The sequence below is a fragment of the Sinocyclocheilus grahami genome, unplaced genomic scaffold, assembly GCF_001515645.1.
Source record: "Sinocyclocheilus grahami isolate Dianchi unplaced genomic scaffold, SAMN03320097.WGS_v1.1 scaffold2011.1, whole genome shotgun sequence".
In the NCBI taxonomy this organism is placed as follows: Eukaryota; Metazoa; Chordata; class Actinopteri; order Cypriniformes; family Cyprinidae; genus Sinocyclocheilus; species Sinocyclocheilus grahami.
The window spans coordinates 72577-99776 of record NW_015507190.1 but is presented as its reverse complement, the minus strand read 5'-3'; the positions used below and the strand labels follow the sequence as shown (position 1 = coordinate 99776).

General features: G+C 35.5%; 1 protein-coding gene across 2 annotated transcripts in view; it reads left to right on the top strand.

The window, feature by feature from the left end:
- Positions 1-2389: 2389 nt before the first annotated feature.
- LOC107573705 (UV-stimulated scaffold protein A) overlaps positions 2390-27200 on the top strand; it is a 34913-nt gene continuing 10102 nt past the window's right edge. The window contains exons 1-9 of one of the 2 annotated variants that reach the window (XM_016260151.1): positions 2390-2670; positions 2900-3022; positions 3925-4255; positions 6332-6452; positions 8802-9128; positions 9268-9377; positions 9829-9957; positions 22117-22222; positions 26520-26721. In XM_016260151.1, coding sequence (XP_016115637.1) covers positions 2904-3022; positions 3925-4255; positions 6332-6452; positions 8802-9128; positions 9268-9377; positions 9829-9957; positions 22117-22222; positions 26520-26721 — 1445 coding nt within the window. In that variant the 5' untranslated portion in view covers positions 2390-2670; positions 2900-2903. Of the gene's footprint in view, positions 2671-2899; positions 3023-3924; positions 4256-5315; positions 5714-6331; positions 6453-8801; positions 9129-9267; positions 9378-9828; positions 9958-22116; positions 22223-26519; positions 26722-27200 lie in introns of those variants that run through there. The other variant, XM_016260150.1, reaches the window with a different exon arrangement.

Below are 27200 nucleotides of genomic sequence, written 5' to 3'. Positions count from 1 at the left end.
GTGTTTTCTTAGATCTGTGAAAAAAAATAAAAGAAATACAGTGGTTACATGTATACTTCATCCGCAAGAAATTATTTGAAAAATTATTTAATATTGTAAATAAAGTGTAGCACATGATTGAGTCAAAAACTGCTCTATAAGAGATTAAAAATTAAATGCCTTACCTTCAGTGTACTGAGGCCGAAACAGTACGGTGTTCACCAGACTGCTGTTCAGAGAAGACAGCTGCCACAACCACTTGTCCTAAATATGACAAATAATTATTCAGTTAAAGGCAAGCTCCACTATTGTTGTGAATTGTAGATTACAGACACATTCATTCCTTGATATTTGCATACTTTACAAGAAAGAAAACTTCTATACATATCTGCTTGAGGCCTCAGTCATAAAACCAATTGAAAAGCAGCATTTCCTCTGTATTACAGTAGTAAGTGTTTCAACACAGCAAAGCAATAATTACTGCAAGACAAAGAGCTCATTCAGTTTAAACCTGAAATGTGTGATCACGTGATGACTATGATTGTGGTGTATTAAAAATATTGACAATAACATGGTTAACGTAAAAATAACTTAAGTGACCAAAGCCTCTAACACTAAATTATAGTGTTAACACTGCAAAAGATTACAGTAAACAATTAATTATCAGTGGCACATCAAGATTGACTTTAAAACCTACTGTGAGCTCATCTTGAGGACTTTTGGCAAGTTCTTGAATTGTACCTCTGACTTTTCAGTTTTTAACTAGCTACAAATTTTTCAGTTTGAAAAGTAAATTGAAAAGTAAAACAAAAAGTTTTAAATTCGTCAAAATACGCCACAAGTTCTGTATTTCTACAGTCTTTTTTCTAACAGCAGAATAGCAAAGATCTTTGGTATCTGTTAGCTAACACTGCTGACAAGGTTAGTCAGTTAAAATTAGCAGCACACAAAAGCTACAAATTTTTCAGTTTGAAAAGTAAATTGAAAAGTAAAACAAAAAGTCTTAAATTCGTCAAAATACGCCACAAGTTCTGTATTTCTACAGTCTTTTTTCTAACAGCAGAATAGCAAAGATCTTTGGTCAGTCAGTTAAAATTAGCAGCACACAAAAAGATACATTGATTGACAATTATTTTTTTAAACTTACCCTATTGTTATTGTATAGAAGTAATCAGTCTTTGTCCAGTGGTAAAAATGCAAGCAGTCTCAGCAAATTCGGCGCACAAATTCAAAACACCGTTGCTTGTTGCGCATGCTCTCAAACCTTCCGTACTTCTTCTTCTGTTGTTTTGTTGCACATTAGCAACACATTAGCGCACTGCTGCCTCCCACTGGTGTATTAATGTCACCGGTTTTGTTGTGGCTACATGAATATTTTAAGTAAGAGTTACTCATTGCAGCAAATAAATTGTTTTATTCGCCTTAAAATGAGCTGTTACTTAATAAAACTGAGTAAGTATAACAACTAAGTAAAGATAACTAATTATATCCAAGTAAGGTAAACTATTGGATTTAGCTCATGTGATGAATAGTGCCCGTTTATATTAAAGAAAGTACAGTACAAAGCAGTGATTTCTATATCAAGGTTTTATTAAAGGATTAGAATGTTTTTAAAAGGGCACACACCACACACTTTATCTTAAGACAAAAACCAGTAAAAAACAGCATGTGGTTCCAGGTTCATGTCACATATACAGAACATAAATGAGTGGATGTGTCTCAGCATTTGCCCTTCCTGGAGATTAAGGTGTTGACTTTCTCCTCCCTATGACAAGACAGTCAAACAATTTTTCAAAAGGACACCAGTAAGAACATTAAAATGGTAGATAAACATTAAAAACTTGATTTAACTTACATATTTAACAAACACAGCATGCATTCGTTGGAGTATGTGACTCCATCAGTACCACACACAGGGTTATATTCCCGGGTACAGACGGGCAGGAAGTACTCAGAGCAGTTTGGCTGCCAACAAAAGCACACAGAATACATTAGATACATGTAGTGGTTAAATAAAGCACCAAGAATAGGTTTTAATCTTCAACGCACCTCTTTAGAGCCACCAGGGATAACAGCTCCTCTTGCCAAAGCTGTTTAGAATCATATAAAAGTGAAACACACACACACACACACACACACACACAGTCAGAGAGAGAGAGAGATAAATAACTCACCACGTTATATGAAGTGCCTGGTATGTAATTTTTGTTGCTTGGATTTTAAATTAAGGATTTAAAAAATAACGTTGTATTTCCCCCACCCCAAAACATCAGACTTTGATGTTCTTTATTTCCTAAATCTTTAAATCTTTTGTACTAGTTATCTATTTTAGTTACAGTTGTAGTCATGTTGTCATTTTATTAGTTTTTTTACTATGTCTATATAGGCTTTTTATTAAGTTTTACGGCACAGGTGTACAACCTTACACTTAAACTAATTTGTATTAAATTATATTAACGATTACGTTTCGGTTGTAGTTCAGTCCGTTTTCAGTGAAAATGTACAAAAGAGAGCGACTCTTATTTTGAAAATGGACTCTTCACGGTTGCTCAGTATGTCTTTGTTTACATTCCCTGCTCAATCGCACTAAAATACTGAGATGAGTGAACTTCATTTCCAGACGGACACATACATTTGATCTAATACCAGTAGTTATTAAAGCCAGTTTCATTACAGCAGGTGGAGGAAGCGGTACGTGACATCCATTATATCCATTAAAGATTTCGGATACAGTTGGTTCGCTCTCTCTCTGTCACTGGTAGACTTTATGAATCTGTCTGTATATCTGTGTTGAATAGCAGCTGCATAACAAAAATAATTGTGAGTAAAGGCTGTTATAGGCTGTTATATAGGAGTAACTGTTTCTGTGGTGGTTGTGTTGGCCCATTCCTTCATTCTGTCTGTCTTCATTCTGTTATAGGGTAATGTCAAAGATGGACCAAACAATGCGTGATAAGCTCTCACAACTGGTTGAGGAGTTGACTACCTCTGGAGAACCACAGTTAAATCAAGACAAAATGAAGGACGTGAAGAAAATATGCAAGTATGTTTAGTAGGTTCAAAAATACATGGACCAAACTGTGAGTCATGTGAATAAATTAGGACATTCTGGCAAAGATTTCATAGAAACAGGACAACACTCTTCAAGGACATCTTTATTTGCTTAGTGAGTGTTTTTGCCCCATTGCGGCCGCTGTATTAGTAAAAGGCCTTTACCCTAGAGCCCATTGAACTTTACCTTAACGTGAACTTAGCAAGAACTTGAGCCAGTAACAATCTTTAGTTTGTGCTGGCAGATGGTGAGGCAAAAAAAAAGGGATTCCGTAAATTTTGATTTCAGATGGTCGCTGTGATTTTGCCAAGTAAGACATGTTCCTGGATCAACATTACTGTCCAAAAATACAGACTTAACCCAATCCCTACCCCTAAACCTAACCCTACCCATAATTTATTCCTAAAAACAGAGGACGAAGCACCTAATTTTGATTGTAAGCCTAAAACTGACATTTCCTGAAAAGTTATCCCTCAATTCTGATTGGTTGATTAAAATGATGTTCCAGGATCAACAAGGATGTTGATCCAGGAACATGTTGTACTTGGTGAAATCACGCTCACTGATTTCAGACAGCTATGCCATTATCACAGTGCAGTGTTTCATAAAACACTGGTTAGTTAAATATCATTGGTCACCAAAGCTCTTGCCACCTCTGCCCAAAGCGTGCTTATGATTTCATTATCTAGTCACAGAATGAGGAAACTGGCCTGACCCAGTGTTTATTTATCAGTGTTGTCAGTGCCTAATCAAAGTCCATTTCGTGATTTGCGAAGTCAGCGTAAATTGCTCAATGTACCTGTGTGTTTGTTTTTGTGGCCTTAGAGCAGCACTGGACATATTACCTTACACTCCTTGTTAAGCTGGAACTCTTCTTCCTTTTCTGACCATAGAGTTTCCACTGACTACGTTGATCATTTCTACCACTTGATTATGACCCAGCTGAACCAAGAGCACGGAGAGATCCGTCTCTCTGCCTTCCAAATGGTCAGTGAGATTTTCAGCCGGTCGTATCACTTCAGAGATCTTCTCATCACAAACTTTCAGGAGTTCCTGGAACTCACAGTAGAAACAGACACTGAGCAGCCGCTGCCTCCACCCAAAGAGGTGGCGAGAAAACTAAGGACACTTGCCATTCAGACTGTGCAGTCATGGCACGCCACGTATGGAGAGGCGTATAAGAAACTGTCTCTGGGATATCACTTTCTAAAGCAGATTAAAAAGGTATTTATCTGGACGTGCCTGTTCTGTGATTATGGTATTTAATGCCATCAGTCTGCACCCTGGGACACGTCACTGTTGTTATGTAATTATATAAAGACTGTTATGGAAAAGATATTGTGTTCTACCTAAATTTAGCTGTTTAATCAAAGGTGAATGAATCAAGCAGTTTATAAAACGCTAACCTAACCCTACTATTTAGTAATTGTGTTTCATTTTATTTTCCAATATTATGTTCAAATAGTTTATTATTTACATTTGGTTTTCATCCACTTGATGTTATGGGTGGCTTTATTTATGTTATTATAATTCATCATTATAATAGTGAAATGTCTCCCTAAAGGGATGGTTCATTCAAAGATGTCCCCATTGCGGCCGCTGTATTAGTAAAAGGCCTTTACCCTAGAGCCCATTGAACTTTACCTTAACGTGAACTTAGCAAGAACTTGAGCCAGTAACAATCTTTAGTTTGTGCTGGCAGATGGTGAGGCAAAAAAAAAGGGATTCCGTAAATTTTGATTTCAGATGGTCGCTGTGATTTTGCCAAGTAAGACATGTTCCTGGATCAACATTACTGTCCAAAAATACAGACTTAACCCAATCCCTACCCCTAAACCTAACCCTACCCATAATTTATTCCTAAAAACAGAGGACGAAGCACCTAATTTTGATTGTAAGCCTAAAACTGACATTTCCTGAAAAGTTATCCCTCAATTCTGATTGGTTGATTAAAATGATGTTCCAGGATCAACAAGGATGTTGATCCAGGAACATGTTGTACTTGGTGAAATCACGCTCACTGATTTCAGACAGCTATGCCATTATCACAGTGCAGTGTTTCATAAAACACTGGTTAGTTAAATATCATTGGTCACCAAAGCTCTTGCCACCTCTGCCCAAAGCGTGCTTATGATTTCATTATCTAGTCACAGAATGAGGAAACTGGCCTGACCCAGTGTTTATTTATCAGTGTTGTCAGTGCCTAATCAAAGTCCATTTCGTGATTTGCGAAGTCAGCGTAAATTGCTCAATGTACCTGTGTGTTTGTTTTTGTGGCCTTAGAGCAGCACTGGACATATTACCTTACACTCCTTGTTAAGCTGGAACTCTTCTTCCTTTTCTGACCATAGAGTTTCCACTGACTACGTTGATCATTTCTACCACTTGATTATGACCCAGCTGAACCAAGAGCACGGAGAGATCCGTCTCTCTGCCTTCCAAATGGTCAGTGAGATTTTCAGCCGGTCGTATCACTTCAGAGATCTTCTCATCACAAACTTTCAGGAGTTCCTGGAACTCACAGTAGAAACAGACACTGAGCAGCCGCTGCCTCCACCCAAAGAGGTGGCGAGAAAACTAAGGACACTTGCCATTCAGACTGTGCAGTCATGGCACGCCACGTATGGAGAGGCGTATAAGAAACTGTCTCTGGGATATCACTTTCTAAAGCAGATTAAAAAGGTATTTATCTGGACGTGCCTGTTCTGTGATTATGGTATTTAATGCCATCAGTCTGCACCCTGGGACACGTCACTGTTGTTATGTAATTATATAAAGACTGTTATGGAAAAGATATTGTGTTCTACCTAAATTTAGCTGTTTAATCAAAGGTGAATGAATCAAGCAGTTTATAAAACGCTAACCTAACCCTACTATTTAGTAATTGTGTTTCATTTTATTTTCCAATATTATGTTCAAATAGTTTATTATTTACATTTGGTTTTCATCCACTTGATGTTATGGGTGGCTTTATTTATGTTATTATAATTCATCATTATAATAGTGAAATGTCTCCCTAAAGGGATGGTTCATTCAAAGATGTAAAATTCTGTCATCTTTTACTCACCCTCATGTTGTTCCAAACCTGCATACATTTCTTTATCTACTGAACACAAAAAGATTATATTTTGAAGAATAAGGGTAACCAAATAGTTGCTGGTCTCTATTGACCTCCATAGTATGAACAAAAATAGTCAATGCAAGTCAATGGGGACCTGAAACTGTTTGGTTACCCACAAACAGATTATTAATTTCTGTGTAAATTATCCCTTCAAGAAATGCATTGTGTCTTTTTTTTAGGTAGATTTTCTTGATGTTGAAGCAAGAACACTGGCTGAGAGAAAAAGACAAGAGGAGAAACAGAAGAGATTGGAAAGAATTTACAAAGAGAAGCTTGAAAAGGCCAAGCAGGAAATGGAGGGTAAACACCTTTATTTCCACAAACTGTAACTCCACTGAAAAACACACACACAAAAACCTATCTATAGATAAGTACTTGTTATCTTTTGAACATGAAAATTAATTAACAAAAATAAATGAAAATATAAAAGTAAAATCATTTTAGAAATGATCTACGCTAAAATAAAGTAATTTGATTATTCCTTGATATATTTACACACATTTTTATTTTATATAAATGTAATTTTTATTGCCATTATATCACTTTACCTCTAAACGTTAAGGGCTAGAAATGTGGCAAACAGGCCAATAATGCCACAGCGCTCTTTACAATGCAAAGGAACATAAAAATCATGGAGCCATATGAGTGCAAGTGCACTATTGGCTCGTTTTCCGAAATGTTTTACTGAATAATCAACAAAAATTCCTTAAAGTGGAACTACTAATCTACAATAAAGAACTCAGTTGCTAGTGACATCAAAACATTGACACAACTGCGTTGCCGTGTTTCTATTTCCACACATTCTGCTGATTTCAGTGAGTAAACATTACCCATCCAATCTCTGTTTTTATATCTGAAGTCAGCCTACAGTATACAGCAGAATTTCTACACAGTATTTTATTCTTGGAATGACTGCTTATTGAAAGTGGGAGTGAGCTATGTTCATCTTTAATGATAGTTTTCTATGCTTCTTCTTAATTATAGTATCGAACATCAGTTCAGCTGATGTACAAGGCACCAACAGTACATATATTATAAATACCACATATTATAAATACCAATGTGTTCATTCTAGAAACACATCATCTGCAGTTTATTATTACAGGCTCGTATTATAGTGTCTGTTATACCACTTTTTGGAATTAAACCACTTTCAGCTAATAATCCTAGATATAATGGAGTATACAGTAGACATGTCTATCTCGGCGATATCTGAATAGCTTATCCTGTGCAAATTGTCAATAATCACTACTGACGTCCACAGTAATCAGTACTTCACAGACATTATGTCCTGAAAACTTATCTTGTCTGACTGATACCTTCAAGATATCCTCTTTTAGTCATTGACGCCCTGTTTGCATACGCAATGTGGCTACAACTGCTGATTTTACAAACCCTTCAGCAATCCAGTCATTTGTATGTAGAAATCACCGGGTGGAACTAATTATAAATTGCTGCCGTTAAAATGCAAAAATATTAAATATTTAAACAATGTTGATGTAAAGCATGCGTAAATGTGAAATTCCTTTATTGCTGTAAGGGTATGTATGAAGTATTTTCAGTTTTTTACATCATGTTTAAGATATCACAGCTTCACCAAGAATCAACATTTCCTGAGAAACTGTGTTAAGCAAATACTTTATATGCTGGTTAAACACTGAGGGACAGCTCCCAGGACATACTGTAAATTAAATGAACAATATCCTGGAATAGGTCATCTTAGATATAACACTGTAAAAAAAACAAAAATCAACAGCCTAAATATTTACTAAAATTTCATTTTAATTCATAACATCTTGACTACAAAAGCCTTGTCAAAAGTGATTAATGACTTGCTAGAGTATTCTTTTAGACTTGGGGAAAGTAAAAGGTGGCAATACATTTACAGGATGGGGGTGAAATAGTATAGTTGTAATTTTTTTACAATCACTTTGGCGCTAATATCAGAACATTGATGTCATTTTTCAAAACACTTGACAGAACTCGGTGATCAAAATGCACATTTTTCAAAATTCTTTTTTCAATTGCTTGGATACAATACATATAAATATAAGTTAATTTGTTCAGTGAATTAAAATCACCTCTTTAAAAAATGACACAACATAACATCAAAGTATTGCCATTTCACAACAAAATTCACACATTACATCTGAGATGTCATTACACTGATCTAACAATTGAAACAACTGCTCAAAAAGGTAAGTAACTGTTGCATTATTTTAATGCGTATTTTTATGGAAACTGGTAAACAGTGTTCCATGTTTAGATCCAGTTACCATGAAACAATTGGAATACATTATCTATGGTGATGATATCTCGTCATCACTCTTTTCCTGGTGTCATGTACCACTTTCCATACCATGTTTTTAGATTTGACAATGCAGGCCCTTGTAATAAAAACCTGTAATGAAAATTTCAGATTTCATTTCTTTGTATTGATGATTGAAAAAAAAAAAACTTGTAAATATCTAGAAAACACGAATAGCATTTAGCAATCTTGTTTAAAAAAAGAGTGACAAGTTCTTGTTCAAGTCTGGTTGTTTAAAAATGTCATTAAGTGCCATTTATCCATAGTTAAAGATAAGAAAAAAAGTGTGCCCGTCCATTTCTATCCACGCTTAAATGCTTGTTTTGATCTCTTTCATTAAGAAACGACGACTGAGATTGAGGAAACCTTGACTGAGATGAACAACTGCATGAAACTGCTTGCAACCGATGACTTAAACCTGTTTAATGAGGAAGCAGCAGTTGCTAAAACCTCTGTGGGAGCCGAGAACATATCTGACCAACCCTGCTGCAGTAAAGACCTAAGCAATGAGCAGAACGGAAAGATGACCGAGAAGACAAATGATGAAGGGCTAACAGACAAGTCTAGTGACGAGAGTGACACAGAGGAAGTTCCTGATGAGGACACGTTTCTCCGCAGCACTGGTTTAATGTCTTCTAGATATCAGTTGGAGCTCAATGTGTCTACAGGTGTATCTGACTGATCGTGTTCACAGCTATTCTCATGATATGTGTCCTCTGTCATGTCATGTCATAGCATAGCATGGCATGGAATTTGGAGTTCAAATCAATATTTTTTTGTAAATAACCATTTGAATCATGTCTGCAGATTTAAAATTGAGGGAGACGGAAGAGAATGAGGCATTAGTAAACACTGTGAGGGATCTCCATAGACTCATCACAACCAGACACCTGCCTCTGGTGCAGTCCTGGATCCAGGTAAACCCTTTGACCTCTGAAAGGACTCATTCATTCCCAAATGAGAAACCTGTCATTAATTATTCAAAAGGATATGTTTAGCAAAATGTCCAAGCTGCTCTTTTTCACAAAACTTCTTTTTTTTAATTTTTATTTAATAACATTTAATTAAAAAAATTAAAGGGATAGTTCACCCAAAACTGAAAATTTCCCCATGATTTACTCACCCTTAAGCCCTCGACTGAATGGGTGTGGAGATTTTGACGCAAAATAAAGTGTATCATAAAAAGTACTCCACATGGCTGGTTAATAAAGTCCTTCTGAAGTGAATCGATGTGTTTGTGTAAGAAACATATCTGTATTTAATGTGGGTTCAAATTGTGGCATATATGCATTCATTGGATGTGTCTTTCATACATCTGAATGTTATGTTTATTTGAATAAAGTTAATGTGTGATTTTGAATGTGTCAGGTCTTTACGAAGGTGGGTGTTGAGGAAGAACTGATGAGGAGAGCCACTGAGTTAAAGAAATCACTGGAGTATGCCTTGAGAAATCACGAGTTTCTTCATATAGACTACAAAAACAGAGAAAGAAGGGTGGTGAGTTTGATTTTTTTAAAACCGATATAGGCCTACACTTTTGTTGCTCTGATTTTGAGGGTAAAGTGCATTAAACAGCAATAAGAGTACTACACTCTCACATCCTGTCGTTTCTATTTTAGTTGAGTGCTTCCTATATTTGAAGCATCTGTTGTGTGGTGAAAGTGACAATGTGCCTTGAGTTGACTGACAGCTGTTTTTATTTTTGACGTGCTGCATGGCTGTTCCACACAGTTTATTGTTCATCCATTTTAAAAGGATTTTACAATGCCAAAAGTAACCCTGGAGCACAAAAGCTGTCTTAAGTCACTGGGGTATATTTGTAGCAATAGCCAAAAATACATTGTATGGGTCAAAATTATAGATATTTCTTTTATGCCAAAAAATCATTAGGATATTAAGAAAGGATCATGTTCCATGAAGATATTTTGTAAATTTCCTACCGTAAATATATCAAAACTTAATTTTTGATTAGTAATATGCATTGCTAAGAACTTAATTTGGACAACTTTAAAGGAGATTTTCTCAGTATTTTGAGTATTTTTTTGCATCCTCAGATTCCAGATTTTCAAATAGTTGTATCTCGGCCAAATATTGTCCTATCCTAACTGTGACACATGATACATCAATGGAAAGCATGGGCGTTGCTAGGCCATTTTTAGGGTGCTATAGCCCCCCTAAAACGAATACTCAGCCCCCCTAAAAATTTTGCAATTAGCTCCTGTACACAAATTCGTTATTGCCTCAGTCCCCTTTAAATTTCATATGAAAACGGCGGCAGACTTCGGCTCTTCCCTGTCTTTCAGCGCGTTCTTCAATCCGCAGACCGCAGCGGCGCAGAGCGAGAAACAGAGGACAAGGTGTGTGTTTATCGATAGATTGTTATAATATGTTTTCTCTGCGTTCACCCCTCATCACACCACAGCTGTTTTCTCCAGCAAAAAGGAAGCCCTTAGGCTATATAAACACATACTATATATATAACGGTCATGTTGCCATTTTTATTTGAAAATGTTACTTTTTAATATAAAACATATTAATTACAGTGCATATGGCAAATAGTTTAGCATACTTGAGCTAAAGAAAGAGGGTTGTACTAGAAATGCAGTAACAGTAACATTTTGTTTGTACAGTAAACAGGTGTGTGTGTGTGTGTGTGTGTGTGTGTGTGTGTGTGTGTGTGTGTGTGTGTGTGTAAGTACTTAACCATATTTTGGGGACAAATTTGTAACCAAAAGTGAGCTAAACATGACAAAATCTCCAAAAACCTCCCTTTAGGGATGTCCTCATTTGTAAAACTGGTATAAAAATAAAGTAAACAAAGTTTTTAAAAAATTGTTTCCTGTTAGGTGTAGGGTGATAGAATATACAGTTTATACAGTATAAAAACCATTACGCCTATGGAATGTCCCCATTTAGATAGCTAAGTAAACGTGTGTGTGAGAGAGAGAGAGAAAGAGAGAGATCAGGATTCAGGAAGACTTGTATGGCTTATTCAGTACTAAAATGTTACACCTATCTATGCAGTACAGTGGAATACAATAAGTTGCAAAATGCAATAAGTTTAGTTTACCACCTTACCCTATTAGTCAATCATTTTTAAATTGTATTTATATGTTTACTATTATTTTGTATTATTATACCCTCATTGGGGGCTGAGCCCCCCTAAAACGAAAATCTTAGAATCGCCCCTGATGGAAAGCCTATTTATTCAGCTTTCAGATCATATATAAATCTCAATTTAAAAAAATTGCCTCTTATGACTGGTTTTGTGGTTCAGGGTCACAAATATCATGTGTGAATTTGTTTTGTGAATTCTATTTAATATATTTAACTTTTCACAATTACATCAAAGCCAGATCATAATGTTTCTGGTCCGTTTAAATCATATTTTGCATTTAGCAATGTGTTTAAATAACGATAATTATTATTAATATATAATATTAATAATTATAATATAAAACATTTATATATCAATGAATTTCCATTGATTGAATTCATGGTTATTCGTATGTTTCACCATTGTTGAAATCATCCAGCTTACAACTGATTTTTCTGTGTTGAGTGAGTATTCTAAGATAAAGTATACTGTACACATACTTACAGTATGTACTGCTGTAAGCAGTAGGGTAGTGATCACAGTAATTGAGCAGTGCAAAATGGGTTAGATCAAATTATATCTGGAATAACTTCAGTAATGCATTATCCACAGTGGAGGGCGCTCTTTGCTCACACATTAGATACTGGAATCTTGTCAAATAGTGCACTGGAAAGTGTTTGCTTGTCAAAAGATGTCCACGTGTAACACATGAAGAGGGTATTGAGAATATTTGTGTAGTGTGCACATTTTTAGATTACACTGTCTCTTATATGGTCAAACTCTAAAGATGCGCATTTTTGCATCGATACTGGGAGATTTGCTACGGGGAGGCACGGCTCATGTGCTAATGGAGATTTGCGCACTCTAGGGTGGAATGGGACACAGCAAGCAGTTAGGAGACACATCATTATGTCACATGTTATCCATTTTTAACTGGGTGAAAAGAACAGACAGGGTAGAGAGAAAGGAGGGGTGTGACATTGACAAAGCACTTGACTGCATGCCAGAGAGGTTTATCACTCTCAGTGACGATTTTCAATAGAAAAATTCAGTGCGTTGTGATAAAGCAACAACTAAAAGGCCTTTATCATAATTAGTTTTTCCTTTTCCCCCTAAAAGCATTCCATTACTTTATTCCCTGTGCCATTGCTGTGACATGGGTGGAAATGCTTTCAGCTTTCCATTTGGCATGATAACAGCTCTGAGTTTTGTCCTATAATGCCTGATGAGGTTAGAGAGCACCTGACAAGAGATTAGAGACCATTCCTTCATCCAGAGTCTCTCCAGACCCTTCAGATACCCAGCTTCTCCTCTTCAGTTCAGCACACTCATCTTCTCTAGGGTTCAGCTCAGAGGACTGGGATGGCCAGAGCAGAAGCTTGGCTTTGTGCTCAGTGACCCATTTTTGTGTTGTTTTTAAGGTTTGTTTTTGGATTATTGTCCGGTTGGAAGATCCAAACATGGCCCATTATAAGATTTCTAACAGAGTCAGTCACATTTTGATTTTTTTAGCTGTTGGTATTTGATAGAATCAAAGATGCCATGTGTCTAAACAAGATGTACAGGACCTCCAGCAGAAGTATAGGCCCACAACATAAAAAATACAGCAGTATATTTCATTGTACACATGGGGTACTTTTTATCCCTGTGTGCACCAAACCCATCTTGAGTGAATTATTTAGTTACATCTGACCATAGAAGCCAGTCCCATTTGAAGTTCCAGTCGTGTCTGACAACTGAATATGCTGGGGATTGTTTTTGGATGAGAGCATTTTCTTTTCTTGATTTTTTTTTTCTTGAAACCCTCCCAAACAACATGTGGTGTAGGTGCTGTTTGACATTTTCTAATCTCTGCAGTTCTCCAGCTGTGGTCCTTGGAGAATCTTTATCCACTCAAACTCTCCTCCTCAGCGTGCATTAGGACGATATAGACACACATCCTATTCCAGGAAGATTTGTAACATTTTCTGTTGATTGGAAATTCATAATTATTGCCCTGATGGTGGAAATGGGGATTTTCACTGCTCTAGCTCTTTTCTTAAAGTCACTTCACTAATTTGTGAAGCTCCATTATCTTTTGCTGCACATCAGAAATATATTTTTAGTTTTTTCTCATTGTGATGGATGATTAAGGGAATTTGGCCTTTGTTTTCCCTCCTATTTATATTCCACAAGCCATGGCTGGATAATTTCATGTTCATAATCACCCTGGTGTGCTCAAAATTGTAAATATGAATGGGAATATACTTCACAGATATTTTACTCATAAGAATTTCTAGGGGTGCCAATAATTGTCCAACGTGTATTTGAGAAAAACATTTATTTCATAATGAAATTTTCCCCCATTTTCAATTGTTTTAGTTCAATGAAATGTTAGATATTTGTGAATTTTTAAATAAAAAAATCAAAATGATTAACAATGCAGATTTATTTTCACAGCCGCTTTTGTGCATATTTACCAAGGGTGCCAATAATTCTGACCATGACTGTAGTTGACATTTGAGGCTTAATACTATAGAAAAGCAATACAAGTTTTTCAGTTAGTGTTTTCAGCTTGTTTATTTTCATATAAAAATATGGCATGCAGTTGCTTCAAACAAAGGTGTAAACATCATTCATTTAATCATAAATTAATAATCGCAATTACAATTTCAAAGGAATAGTCGACAATTATGATTTTTTTAAAATAACAATAGATATATCGGTTAATATGTTATATTGTGACACTTTGTGGTTGTGCAATGTGGATCATGTTGATAGATTCTGTGATTCTCTACACCTGCGATTATACTGCTAGGAACTCAGTGTGAACTTGAGGAGAACTGACTTTGTATATCCAATAAAAATAACTTTAACAGCTGCTGGTTAAAAGACATTAAAGCTGATGATGATCTGAAGATCATGCAGCATTTGAGATGACACTTGCTTAGATGTGCTGAATTTAATGCAATGACAGCCGTGCATTTAACTCTGAATTAAGTGATCAGATTCATTTTGGGGGTCACTAGCTTACAGTGTGTTCTTCTACATTTAATATTGGTCAATATTTGTTTTCAGCAGAAGAAACCATTGAATGAATAAATGTACACTGAAAACCATTTACTGTAGGATTTGCTTTTTATATAATTAATTAGTAAATAGTAATAATTAGTCGATTTTAACAAATCATTTCAAAGAAATGGCAAGTAACATACAAAGTTTGAAATTTTGAAGTAGAAAGACTGAAATAGTATTTTCTTAGTATCATACTTAAGTAATCTTTTTTTAATTTACATTTGATTTACAGCATTTTTGATAGTGTACCTATCCAATAAATAAAGAAATAAAAATTAAAGTATGAATAGGGTGAATTTGGGAAAATTCAGGTCGATTGTGAATTTGGGGAAATTGGGACACTTTTGCCATTGAGATGAATGGGAAAAAATGTCCCAATTATCCTGAAATAACCCTGTGTGTGTGTATGTATGTATATGTGTGTAAGTGAGCTTTCAAATTGAGATATGACCGTAAACTTCACGGGAGTCTCTCTCCAGGCTGCCTAGAACATGTTCTCGTGACAAAGTGCATTTCATTCTGTTCTGCGGTCAGCTAGCCTGCTAGTCCATACACCTGAGTTATTGGTTTGCCGTAATAATTTGCAAGACCTCCCCTGTAAGAGAGGAGATTAGCATATAAATAGCAGATGCACAGAGGACCATCACAGCTGAGTACATTTAATTTTTGGTTTATAAGATTGAATGGGTTTTTAAATGCATAGCCATCAAACTTGGCCAAAGACAAATGAAGTGTAGGGCTCAGTTGTCCGAGGCTACCTCCTCAGCTCATTTTTTAAAAGGATAACAGACCTGCTTAAGGAGTGTGCCTGGCCGACGCTTCCCTGGGCACAAAGTAATTGAGATTGCTTACAGAGTTAATTAGACCGTACAAAATATATTGGAGGGCGTGAGGAGCACTGCTGGAATGTGTTTTTCCCCATAAGTGGGGGACATTTAACCGGAAACTCATTATCTTATCCTCTCAGGGTAGAGTCCAGGGGCCACTGCATGGTCAATAGAGTTCACTGCGAATGTCTGCCAGTAGTCCACTCATGGGAGCACATCGTTTAAATATTCAACGTCATTCTCATTTATTCATGTCTGCTGATGAGACAAATCAAGGAGGTTAGAGGCCGTGTTGTTTTAGTATCATTGAGATACTATTATAGTTTTTATTAATATTTTGAATTATTATTATTATTATTTTTTTTATATATATATATATGTTTTACATAAATATATAACATTAATATGATTATTACCTAAGTGGACTCTTTTCAAATGATAGTTCAACTTTTCAATCATTAAGCTGATATTGTATCATGAAATATAAAAGAATCAGATTCTCTACATAATTTGTATTATTTCCTGGAAATATTCCTAGGCTACTTTACGTTGTCAGGAGTTTTCCTTGAGACAGCTGGAGGTGGGCTTCACATGCCAGCAACACCTGCGTCAGCAAAAAGCCTTGCTATGGAGTCTCATTCTCAGTATCCACACACTCCAGTCGAAGAATTATAATACTGTCTTTACAAGTTGACAGTGCTGATTTTATCACAACAGACTTAAAGTGATTGAAACGTAACAGGTTTTGGTTTGCAGTGTCTATTGTGCAAGTATTTTTAACTGCACTTTAATCTATCAAGGTAACTGCATTTGATTAAATAAAGACAAGATGAATAAACAATCTGTTCTGCAGCTGGTGGCAACAAGGCATAAAAAAGTCTAGGTGAGCTTGAAATTATGTTTAAAGTTTGTAATTAGTTGCAGATTGCAGAATGACTGCTCAATGTTTCAATTTAAATAGAATGTTCCCTCCCTTTTTTAAAGTGGTAATGGATTTTTCTGTTTCTCTGTTTCGCAAGTGGACTTTGTCGGCTATTAGTGTTGTTTACATGCGTTAAATACTATAAAAATGTGAAAGTAACTAATTAAACTCAAGTACAGACCAGGGGTGAGGCCAGAAATGTTTAAGTGGGTGGGCCTGTACATGAAACAAAGTGTAAACAGCATTGCCAACAGAAAATACAGCACAAGGGTTCAAAACAACCCATATATAACTCTGAAAAAACAAACAATAAAATGCCTATTTTCTGTCTAGTATAATGACAGTATAAACATTATTTGAGTTATTGTTTGGAAAAATGTCTATAGTAGCCTTTACAATAAGCTTTTATGTGTTACATTAACATATACCAGCAAAATAGTTCTGCACAATACTTCTAATGCATTGATTAACATTAATGTTAATTTAACATTTGCTAATACATTATTAAAAGTTGTATCTGTTGACATTAGTACCTGACCTAACACAAAATAACAATGAACAGTTGTATTTTTATTAACTAATGTCAACAAAGATGAATAAATATTGTAACTAAATGTACTGCTCATTGTTAATGTAAGTTAATGCTTTAATGAACTTTAACTAAAGTAAGTTAATTGTAAAATACTACCTCAGTCTGAGACAACAGGGATTTGGGTTAAGCTCATCTCATAATCAAGTATCTCTGTCAGTTTGCGTTCAAAGGAGACCGTGCAAATATGCAGTTGTTGTGGAGAACAGTGTCTAGCACAATGTTTATGTGTTTCTCTCTACAAAAGACACACAGATTTAGCTGATCAAACACTGTACCTATGCTAATATGATGTTTCAGACACGCTTGGCTTGGAAGTTTCGAATCTATAAATCTATCACCCGCAGGTGGTTAGGTTTCAATTGTATGTCCGGATTCATCGCTAAGACTTAGTTTCCAATATATACTTTTTAAAAAAATTGAATGATTGATATTTGTTTCAATATTTTCAAATTCAACTCCACAAACGCACGCATCTTACGATTATGTCCTTACGTTGTAAACATAACATCGTGGGTGGAACTAACAGAAATAAGATGAATCATCATTTTGACAAGAGTATGGTATGAACCAATAGGAAGAGGGAAAATTAAGAAACTGACTGCAATTGACCTTGAAAGCTTGCATTTACATAAAAAAAACTAAATATATAAAGTTAGAGTAATAAATTGTTATTGTTTCAGAAATTACATTCATTTGGAAAATTACCAACTTATCATTGGTCGGGCCACAGTAGCTATTCAAAGTAGCTTCGCCACTGGTACAGACAGTGGGTGAACTGTGCAGTTTGTGTAGTGAAAAAAAAACTCTTATAGGCTAATGTATTTAGCCTGAGTACAAGGGTCACAGTGAACATACTGATCAACCTTCATCTAAAATGAATCGTAATCTGATACATTTCTGCATGAATCAGGATATGCAGATAAAAAAAATTAGTGGTTTGGACAAAAGTAGGTGTTACAAACTAGGTGTCTGGACTAGGAGTGTTTGGAGGAGGGGGATTAAAAGTAAAAGGGTTTTGTGACATCTGCTGTAAAGGAAAGACGTACAGCAAGTTACCACATTTTAATAAAGTATTAAAGGGTTAGTTCACCCAAAAATGAACATTTGGCCCATAAATTACTCACCCTCAAGGCATCCTAGGTGTATATGACTTTCTTCTTTCAGACGAATCCAGTCAGAATTATATTAAAAATTGTCTTTGATCTTTCAAGCTGTTTAATGGCACTCAGCGGGTGTTGCATGCATCCGTTTAAAAGAAGTTAAATAAAAAGCGCCCATCCATTTAAAAAAAAGTGTCTCACACGGCTCCGGGGGGTGAACAAAAAATATCCATATTCAAAACGTAAATATCACTTAATCAAGTATCTCTGTCAGTTTGCGTTCAAAGGAGACCGTGCAAATATGCAGTTGTTGTGGAGAACAGTGTCTAGCACAATGTTTATGTGTTTCTCTCTACAAAAGACACACAGATTTAGCTGATCAAACACTGTACCTATGCTAATATGATGTTTCAGACACGCTTGGCTTGGAAGTTTCGAATCTATAAATCTATCACCCGCAGGTGGTTAGGTTTCAATTGTATGTCCGGATTCATCGCTAAGACTTAGTTTCCAATATATACTTTTTAAAAAAATTGAATGATTGATATTTGTTTCAATATTTTCAAATTCAACTCCACAAACGCACGCATCTTACGATTATGTCCTTACGTTGTAAACATAACATCGTGGGTGGAACTAACAGAAATAAGATGAATCATCATTTTGACAAGAGTATGGTATGAACCAATAGGAAGAGGGAAAATTAAGAAACTGACTGCAATTGACCTTGAAAGCTTGCATTTACATAAAAAAAACTAAATATATAAAGTTAGAGTAATAAATTGTTATTGTTTCAGAAATTACATTCATTTGGAAAATTACCAACTTATCATTGGTCGGGCCACAGTAGCTATTCAAAGTAGCTTCGCCACTGGTACAGACAGTGGGTGAACTGTGCAGTTTGTGTAGTGAAAAAAAAACTCTTATAGGCTAATGTATTTAGCCTGAGTACAAGGGTCACAGTGAACATACTGATCAACCTTCATCTAAAATGAATCGTAATCTGATACATTTCTGCATGAATCAGGATATGCAGATAAAAAAAATTAGTGGTTTGGACAAAAGTAGGTGTTACAAACTAGGTGTCTGGACTAGGAGTGTTTGGAGGAGGGGGATTAAAAGTAAAAGGGTTTTGTGACATCTGCTGTAAAGGAAAGACGTACAGCAAGTTACCACATTTTAATAAAGTATTAAAGGGTTAGTTCACCCAAAAATGAACATTTGGCCCATAAATTACTCACCCTCAAGGCATCCTAGGTGTATATGACTTTCTTCTTTCAGACGAATCCAGTCAGAGTTATATTAAAAATTGTCTTTGATCTTTCAAGCTGTTTAATGGCACTCAGCGGGTGTTGCATGCATCCGTTTAAAAGAAGTTAAATAAAAAGCGCCCATCCATTTAAAAAAAAGTGTCTCACACGGCTCCGGGGGGTGAACAAAAAATATCCATATTCAAAACGTAAATATCACTTTAATGTAGCTTGCGCCAACAGTTGTACACAGAAGCAGTTCTGGGGGAATGACACAATTTTTTTATGCATGGGTGCTTTTTATTTAACTTCTTTTAAACGGATACATGCAACACCCGCTGAGTGGAATTAAACAGCTTGAAAGATCAAAGACAATTTTTTATATAACTCCGACTGGATTCGTCTGAAAGAAGAAAGTCATATACAGCTAGGATGACTTGAGGGTGAGTAATTTTTGGGCTAATTTTCATTTTTGGGTGAACTAACCCTTTAAGGTAAATAGGGTCATTTTGATATCATGTTGAATTTAAAGTATCAGTTTTCATTGTATTACAAACTTTAGGTGGAGACTACAGGGCTTGAGTGTGAAGTGAAGGAATTATTTTATTTCATAATCACACAAAACACAGATATTTCTGTGTTCGCCATAGAGGGCTTATTTCTGAACCAACGCCACCAGTGTACATAATTGAGACCTCATGCAAAGACAGTTTATTCCTCAGTCTGGAATTGTCAACATAGTCTGCCTGCAATAATGAAAAAGAAAAAAAAAATGAACGAAAGCAAAGCAAGCTACAATCTTTAGTACTTTATGTTAAGGTAATCATGGAGACAATTATACAGAAAAAAATGGAAAAGGCGCGCTAGAGCTGTACACTTTAGCAATACCTTCGAAAAGGAGGGCACACAGATTATATATACCATTTTATACCAATGACCCGATTTAAAAACTGGCATTCTGTTATGCATTGTAGCGCACGGGCCGCTTAAGCACCCTTTGAGTAAATTAAAAGGCATAAATTCTGTTTAGCACTAATGCAGACGTCGTCTCCCCATGGGGTCTGAACACCCTCGGCTATAAGGAGTGGGGTCCAGGAGGAGGAGAATAAAATAGCCTTGAGTTGCTTTTCACCTTTCATAAATTCCAGGCTGGGGATTTCTGTACCAAAAAAATAATAATAATTTGCAGCCCGGTGGTTCATTGCTATTCTGTTTAGATTGATGGTGGTCATTTACCCGGCAGTGGAAGTTAAGTGCTGCTGTCACTCTTGAAGAGCATAATTGGGAGGTTCCACAGGTCAGTGGCAGTGACCGTTTTCTCTTTTGATTAGTGTTAGAGTGATAACAAAACTTACAGCATGAGTGATGGATGAGCAGGTGCAGATGGCAGCAGTAGATGCTCGGAGGGAGAGCAGAATAAAGCTCACCTGCCTCCTGAATTCATGAGCCAGTCACCATCGTTTTCAGCACTTAAAGACACCTACAATATGATTATGCTTTTTTTTTTTAATTAGTTGTGTTTGCTTAGTCATGAACATACTTGGCGTTAGTAACTATAAATATTAAACTTTGGCACTTAACTGCCCTGCATTTTGGTACGGACATTGATGATATTTCAGATCTATTGTTGATCGATTGTGGGTTTTTCAAAAATGATACAAATAACAGTATCTAGAGAGTATTGGGGCTGGTGGCTGATATAATACTGACATAAACGTGTTACTTACAATTTAATTATATTTAATAAGACATACACAGTATTGCTTATTTAAAATGAATACTAATTCATTGAAACACAAGTTAAACACAAGTTAAATGTTCATTATTCTCCACCACATTTTCTTCTTATTTATATATATATATATATATATATATATATATATATATATATCCAAACCTTGAGATCTCTGAAAGCTTTTCAGCTTACCTTTACTATAGATACACATAAGATCAGAGAAACCATAACTTCTCTTCTAGTCAAAGGTACTTAAAGCCAGGTTTGAATCACCTTTAAGATGGGTTTATCCGGTGCCTCGTGTTGACTTGATCTGCTTACAGTGATTGCATGATGTGAACACAGAACTTCAGAGGAAAAATCGTATCACCTTGTTCGCCCTGCTCTTTCGTAGAACAACCTGCACAAAGATGTAATCCGTAACAACTCAACCTCACCATATCTAGCCAAGACTAAGACACCCAATATTAAGTACGCATCCATCAGCAGCTTTAGTTTATTTTGGGTTGTCAATAGACTCATGTAGCCCTATTTTCTGAAACATTGCAAATAATTATTATTGTCTGAAATTATTATTGTCTCCTTTGCGTGCTGACAGATGCTGGAAAAAGTCTGTTTAACATAACTATTATTTTATGCGGTCACAGTTAGCTGGGACAATGCTCAGATTGACTACCACTAGAAAAAAAATTGGATGTGGTCAACTGGAAATTCTATTAAGGCTTTGAATTAAAATGTTAAGATGTCCCACGTTACTGCAGAGTTTGCCATTCATAGTGCTATAAATCTCTGGAATATCCTGAGGCCACAGTGAATATCCCATCTGAGTGTTAATCAGCCAGGAGAGAATTGCAGACATCCTTTGTAAACTGTCGGCCAACAAGCATTGTTTTGAGAATGACAAAAAATAGTAAATGTTTTGCAACAGTAGTTTTTATTGCATTTTCAAAGTAAAATGCAAATGTTTGAGTAAACCAAGAAAAATAGGCTCATTGTTACTTAATTCCATCACGTTACCATCTCTATTAGGTGTTAGTTATTATCTTGGCTTTAAAGTGACTCTCTTTTTCCCGAGCTAGATGAGAGCTCCTGAGGATGGAGAAGATGACGACGATGATTTTGTAGACGTGCCAGAAAAGGAGGGTTATGAACCTCATATTCCTGAACATCTGCGTGGAGAGTATGGTGAGTTTGTTCAGGTGCAGATGTGAAGCCTAATGCAATAAGACAAACCTGTTTCATCAGTAAAGGGACTGCTTTCTCTATGGGATCTTGCATAATCCAAATAATCTCATAGGATATCGCCACACACTTATAGTGGCTGCTTCAAAGAAGATATGAGCTGAAAAGTCCTCTGGGGATTACTGTTTGTTTGTAGTTTTGGGCTTAAAGCAGCAGGATATTTAAATGTGGAATTAAGAGCACAGTGGTGAGTTTAGTTGGAAACGGTTAGCTGTCGAAAAGCTTCAAAGCACAAAGGAAAGTTTGTTTTTAGAGTTAAGGTGTAAAGCATGAAGCATTTGTGCTCAAAGCAATGTACAACTTGTGGTAGTTGTGCTGTTTTTAGCTATGAGTTTTACTTTAAAAATAGGTTGACAGTGAATTTAATTGGAAAGATAGCAGATTCATATATTATTAATAAATATGGTGCATTATTATAAAGGTGAGACTCATAAACTCTGTCAAGAACATTGCCAGGTCACAATTGTCTACAAAATAAAAGGGGGGAAAATGAACAAAATATGACCTAAATAAATTTTAAAAATAAATAAATCTAAAATATATAAGTAAGACAAAATATCTATTATTTTTGCATTGTGACATTATTTTATAACAATTAAGCTCTTTTCCCCTTAAATGTTAAATTGTTTAAATGGTAAAACATTTGTACATCACAGTAGTATTTGAAGTTTATTGTTCTGCCTTTAATTTAATTCTCCATTTGAGAATAATTTGGGGTCAAATATGAGAGCAAAATAATATCACATTCATTTTAAAAACATTTAACTGCTCTTTTACAAACTCTGATATCTATTTGAAAGGTAATAAATTGCTTTAAGCCTGGTTTAAATCAATTATATCCTGGGGCCGCCAATAGAAATCTGTTTTGACAGCTGACTATTTGTACATGCAAAAGATTCTTGTCCATCTGTGCAAGGACGGCTCTATTGACAAGAAGCCACAGGCAAAAGACAGAGGTCAAGCAATAGGTCAGACACAAGGTAAATAACACAGATTATATTTGACCTCAAATCCTGTCCAATTTTAAATTTACTGTCATGAAAATAATCTATTTCAGTGGCTAATGGGATTTCTGCAATTCTTGTAGAAACAGCATGCACTTTGGAAGTAGTTTAGTAATTTCCTGATTTTCCTGGTAATGCATGATGAGCTCCATGCCACACACTAATTATGAGATGCAATATGATTTCACCAGACTCTCCTGTTCTCTTTCTTCATTCATTTTCTTTCAGCATCTCTAAACGGGCACTAAGTGAAGATTCATTAGGATATAATTTCTACAGCTTCACAGAGCCAAGCTGCTTTCTGCAGTAAAGTATGTAATGATCAGTGCACTGGCCATGCCAAATTAACAATGCAGTGTTGTTAATGAGTGCCCATTAGCTTGGAGTGGTAATTTACCTCTGTGCGCTAAACTGTTCACCTACAAAACCTGGTACTCATCTGAGACTAGATTATGCTGAACTTAAACATATATCATACAAATGCCAATACAAACTAGGTGTTTAATATTTTGTTTTACTTTGTTACAGCATTACTATGTGGTTGAGGTTTTTTTTATTTTCTGCCCAAGTCAAAAGAGCTCGTGCCCAAGTCTTTATGATCACTTAGAAAAGCAATAGTTCTCTTTAACAGTGCATACTTTGAATTATCCTTCATATCTGTAGCACAACGAATGTAGGATGTGCTGAAGTTTAATACTTATGGTTGTTCTAGTCCTTAACCCCCAAATATGAGCAATAGTAATATTGATGCTTACCTTAAACTAGTAATCTTTCACCACAGTAAATCAGATGTGAGACTGATTTGAGACGTGTCATTTCCTTTTCTATTGAAATAAATGTGAAAAGATGTATAAATGTTTTATTTTTGGGGTGTGGGGGGGTGCACTCTTCATGTGGAGGAATAGAAAATGGAAATTGCATCAATTGCATTGAGCGTGCAACCATTCATTAAATACTCCTAAAACGGTACGCAGAAAAAAATAATAAATTCTGATTTACTGCCAAGTTACCTCCATGATTTCAAATTGATCAATCAGCGCAATTTAGCATCAGCAGTTTCATTTAATATTACATCAACCTGTCACTGGATTCGAGCTCATCTCTGGCTAATCCTTCCCTTTCTTTTGTTAAAATCACATCGGCTTCCTCATCCGGAGAGAAACACTTTCATTTGAAAAGCATTTTGTCTGTTCTACTCCTCCTTTCTCTCTCTCCATTTCTTTCACTACAGAGCTTTTATCTATCCCTTTATCCCAGCGTTCCTGTCAGGACGTTATCTCTCTCAAAATTTACATTTTAATTACAAGGCCTGTTGAACTCAGGAAAATCAATAACGCCACCATTGGCAGCTCAACTCTATGTCTACTGCTGGGCCTCTCTATTTCCTCTTATTGATTTATCTCTTTAGCACCTGCAACTTTATTGCTTCAGACAAATAGCTACCATTTTGGTCAATTTGAACAGAAAAAGAAAGCTTTTGGTCGTATTTCATGATTTTGCACACCTGCATGCCGCTATGATGCAGTTAAGTCATTGAAAGGGAGTGAACCTGGATTAATGTATACACCAGATGATTACAATCAGGATTGTAAGAATCCGGCCACATATGTTTCTCATTCTGTCCTGAGTCCATAATTTATTTTCTTTTGTAACAATCAAATCAACCAATATATCATTCTTACCTGAAATTTTGACTTGATTTTGACAGAATTTACTCAATTCCATGTTCAGTTACGTAGATTCTGAACAAATATTTCCAATTCTTATTGCAAAAAAAGTAAACAAAAAAAAACTTTGTAACAGAGATCATGTGTGATTACTAGAGACTGTTTTCAGCAGTGTTGGTCTGTTGTAAAGTACAAACTTTATGAAATATATATATATATATATATATATATGTGTGTGTGTGTACATATATGGATATTTATATATTTGAAAAAATAAGACTTATTGTTCATGAAGGCATAATATTATTGTGTACAGCTATATTTACTACTGCTGTGAAAATTTGTATAATTGATCTTTTTGATGGAGACATTTTTAATGTAATCATTAGTTTCAAATATAAAAATTAAGCAACAAGTAACATCATACACTTAGGAGCATATTTTGAATTTTTAATGTTTTTTAAGTTTTAATGTTCACCTTGCACACATACAGTGGACAAAATGTAAAATACTGGTGTCATTGTACAGAAATCTCCTCACACAGTAACAACATCAGATTGCAATACTTCATAAATAACATTGCATATATGTTTAAAATATAAAAAATAACAAAACAAAATATAGGCGCTTTTATAACAGGTTACTACTACTGTAACAACTGATGTCTGGATTTTTGTGATAGCGAGTTGAATATTAACGCTGTTGTTTAACTGAATAAGACTCTTCTAAGGACTTAAGGTGTGTGTAATCTATTTCTAGAATCTCAACACCTCGGAATTGAAAAAATACTTATTTTGGAATCGAGTCCCAGCCCTACTCCATATTTACGTACAGAAATGCAGATAATTTGCTCACTGAATGCAAGAATAATGCATTTTCTCTCACATCTGCAGCTCACATGCATGAAATTTGGTGTCTGATGGGCCTGAATTAGGAAATCTGCAACCTAATGAACAGATTGGTTGGCACAATATATTTTATGTTTTTTGAAAATATATAAAAACCAAACCGTAATATGTTTAATGCACATTAATATTTTGATTGTTTTTCAAAGACTTAAAACTTTTTTTTTTTTTTAAATAGACATTTCAGATAAATGTATCTGAAAATACTGACTTTTTTTTATTTAGATTTTGCACTTTTGAAAACCATATTTGTTGATAAGAAATAAGAGCAGACAAGGCTTCTCATATACCCACTTGGCCATTTGTCTGTGTATAGTGGTCAGGGGTCTCTTAATCATCAGTCTTATGAGGAATTCACCATACTTGTTTTTAATTTCATCTCATTCTGGAAGCTAGAAAGCTTAAGTGTGAGTCTTAGATCTTTGTGTCACTCGTAAGACCACCTTAAGCCCCTGCTTACTCCTGCTTAGAACCCCCCCCCCCCCCCCCCCCCCCTACCCCCACCCAAACCCCCCCCCCCCCCCCAAGTCCATTAGACTACAGTACAAGTGGATGTTGTGATTATTTATATTAATAAAGTATTAATAAAGATTGAATGTTGTGTTCTGAGTATTTCACTTTACATAACATGTTTTTTTCCCCTTTTTCCTCTTGTCTCTCATAGGGCTTGATGAAACTCCCTCAACGTCAACCGATGGGGCCAAAGCAAAGCCATCAAAACCTGTGGTCAAACATCCTGTTCCTCTTGTGTCCTCCAGTCTCTCTCGACTCAAGAGGAAGATGCATGATGAAGAGCAGGACCCCACCTGTGCTGCTGCAACGCTGCGTGCGCTCAAACAGAGACTTTATTCTACTCCTTCCACAAGGTGATCTATACTTCCATGCCCTATTTTATCAGTTAACATAGACTGGTAAAGTAGCGCTGAAAAGAAAAATAATAATAATAAATGGAATCCTAGCAGTGAAAATCTAAAATATTAGTAAAGTATTAGAATGTTTTCAAATATTTCAATTATAGTGAAATCTGAGAAAGCAAAGTAAATTAATTTCAGCAATTTTAAATATAAATATACGTAAAATTGCATTAAAAAGACTTTGGGCAGTCGCTATTTGCACTTAATGTAAAGAGACACTCCGTTATATATTAGTCTTTCACAAAAACATTACATTTCTGACAATAACCTTTCAACAAAAGTGCACTTCTACAATTACTACAAATACACAGTTAAATTTGTATGCGTTTTGTATTAAAAAACAAACAGATTATATATATATATATATATATATATATATATAAAAGTATTCAGACCCCCTTAAATTTTTCACTCTTTGTTATATTGCAGCC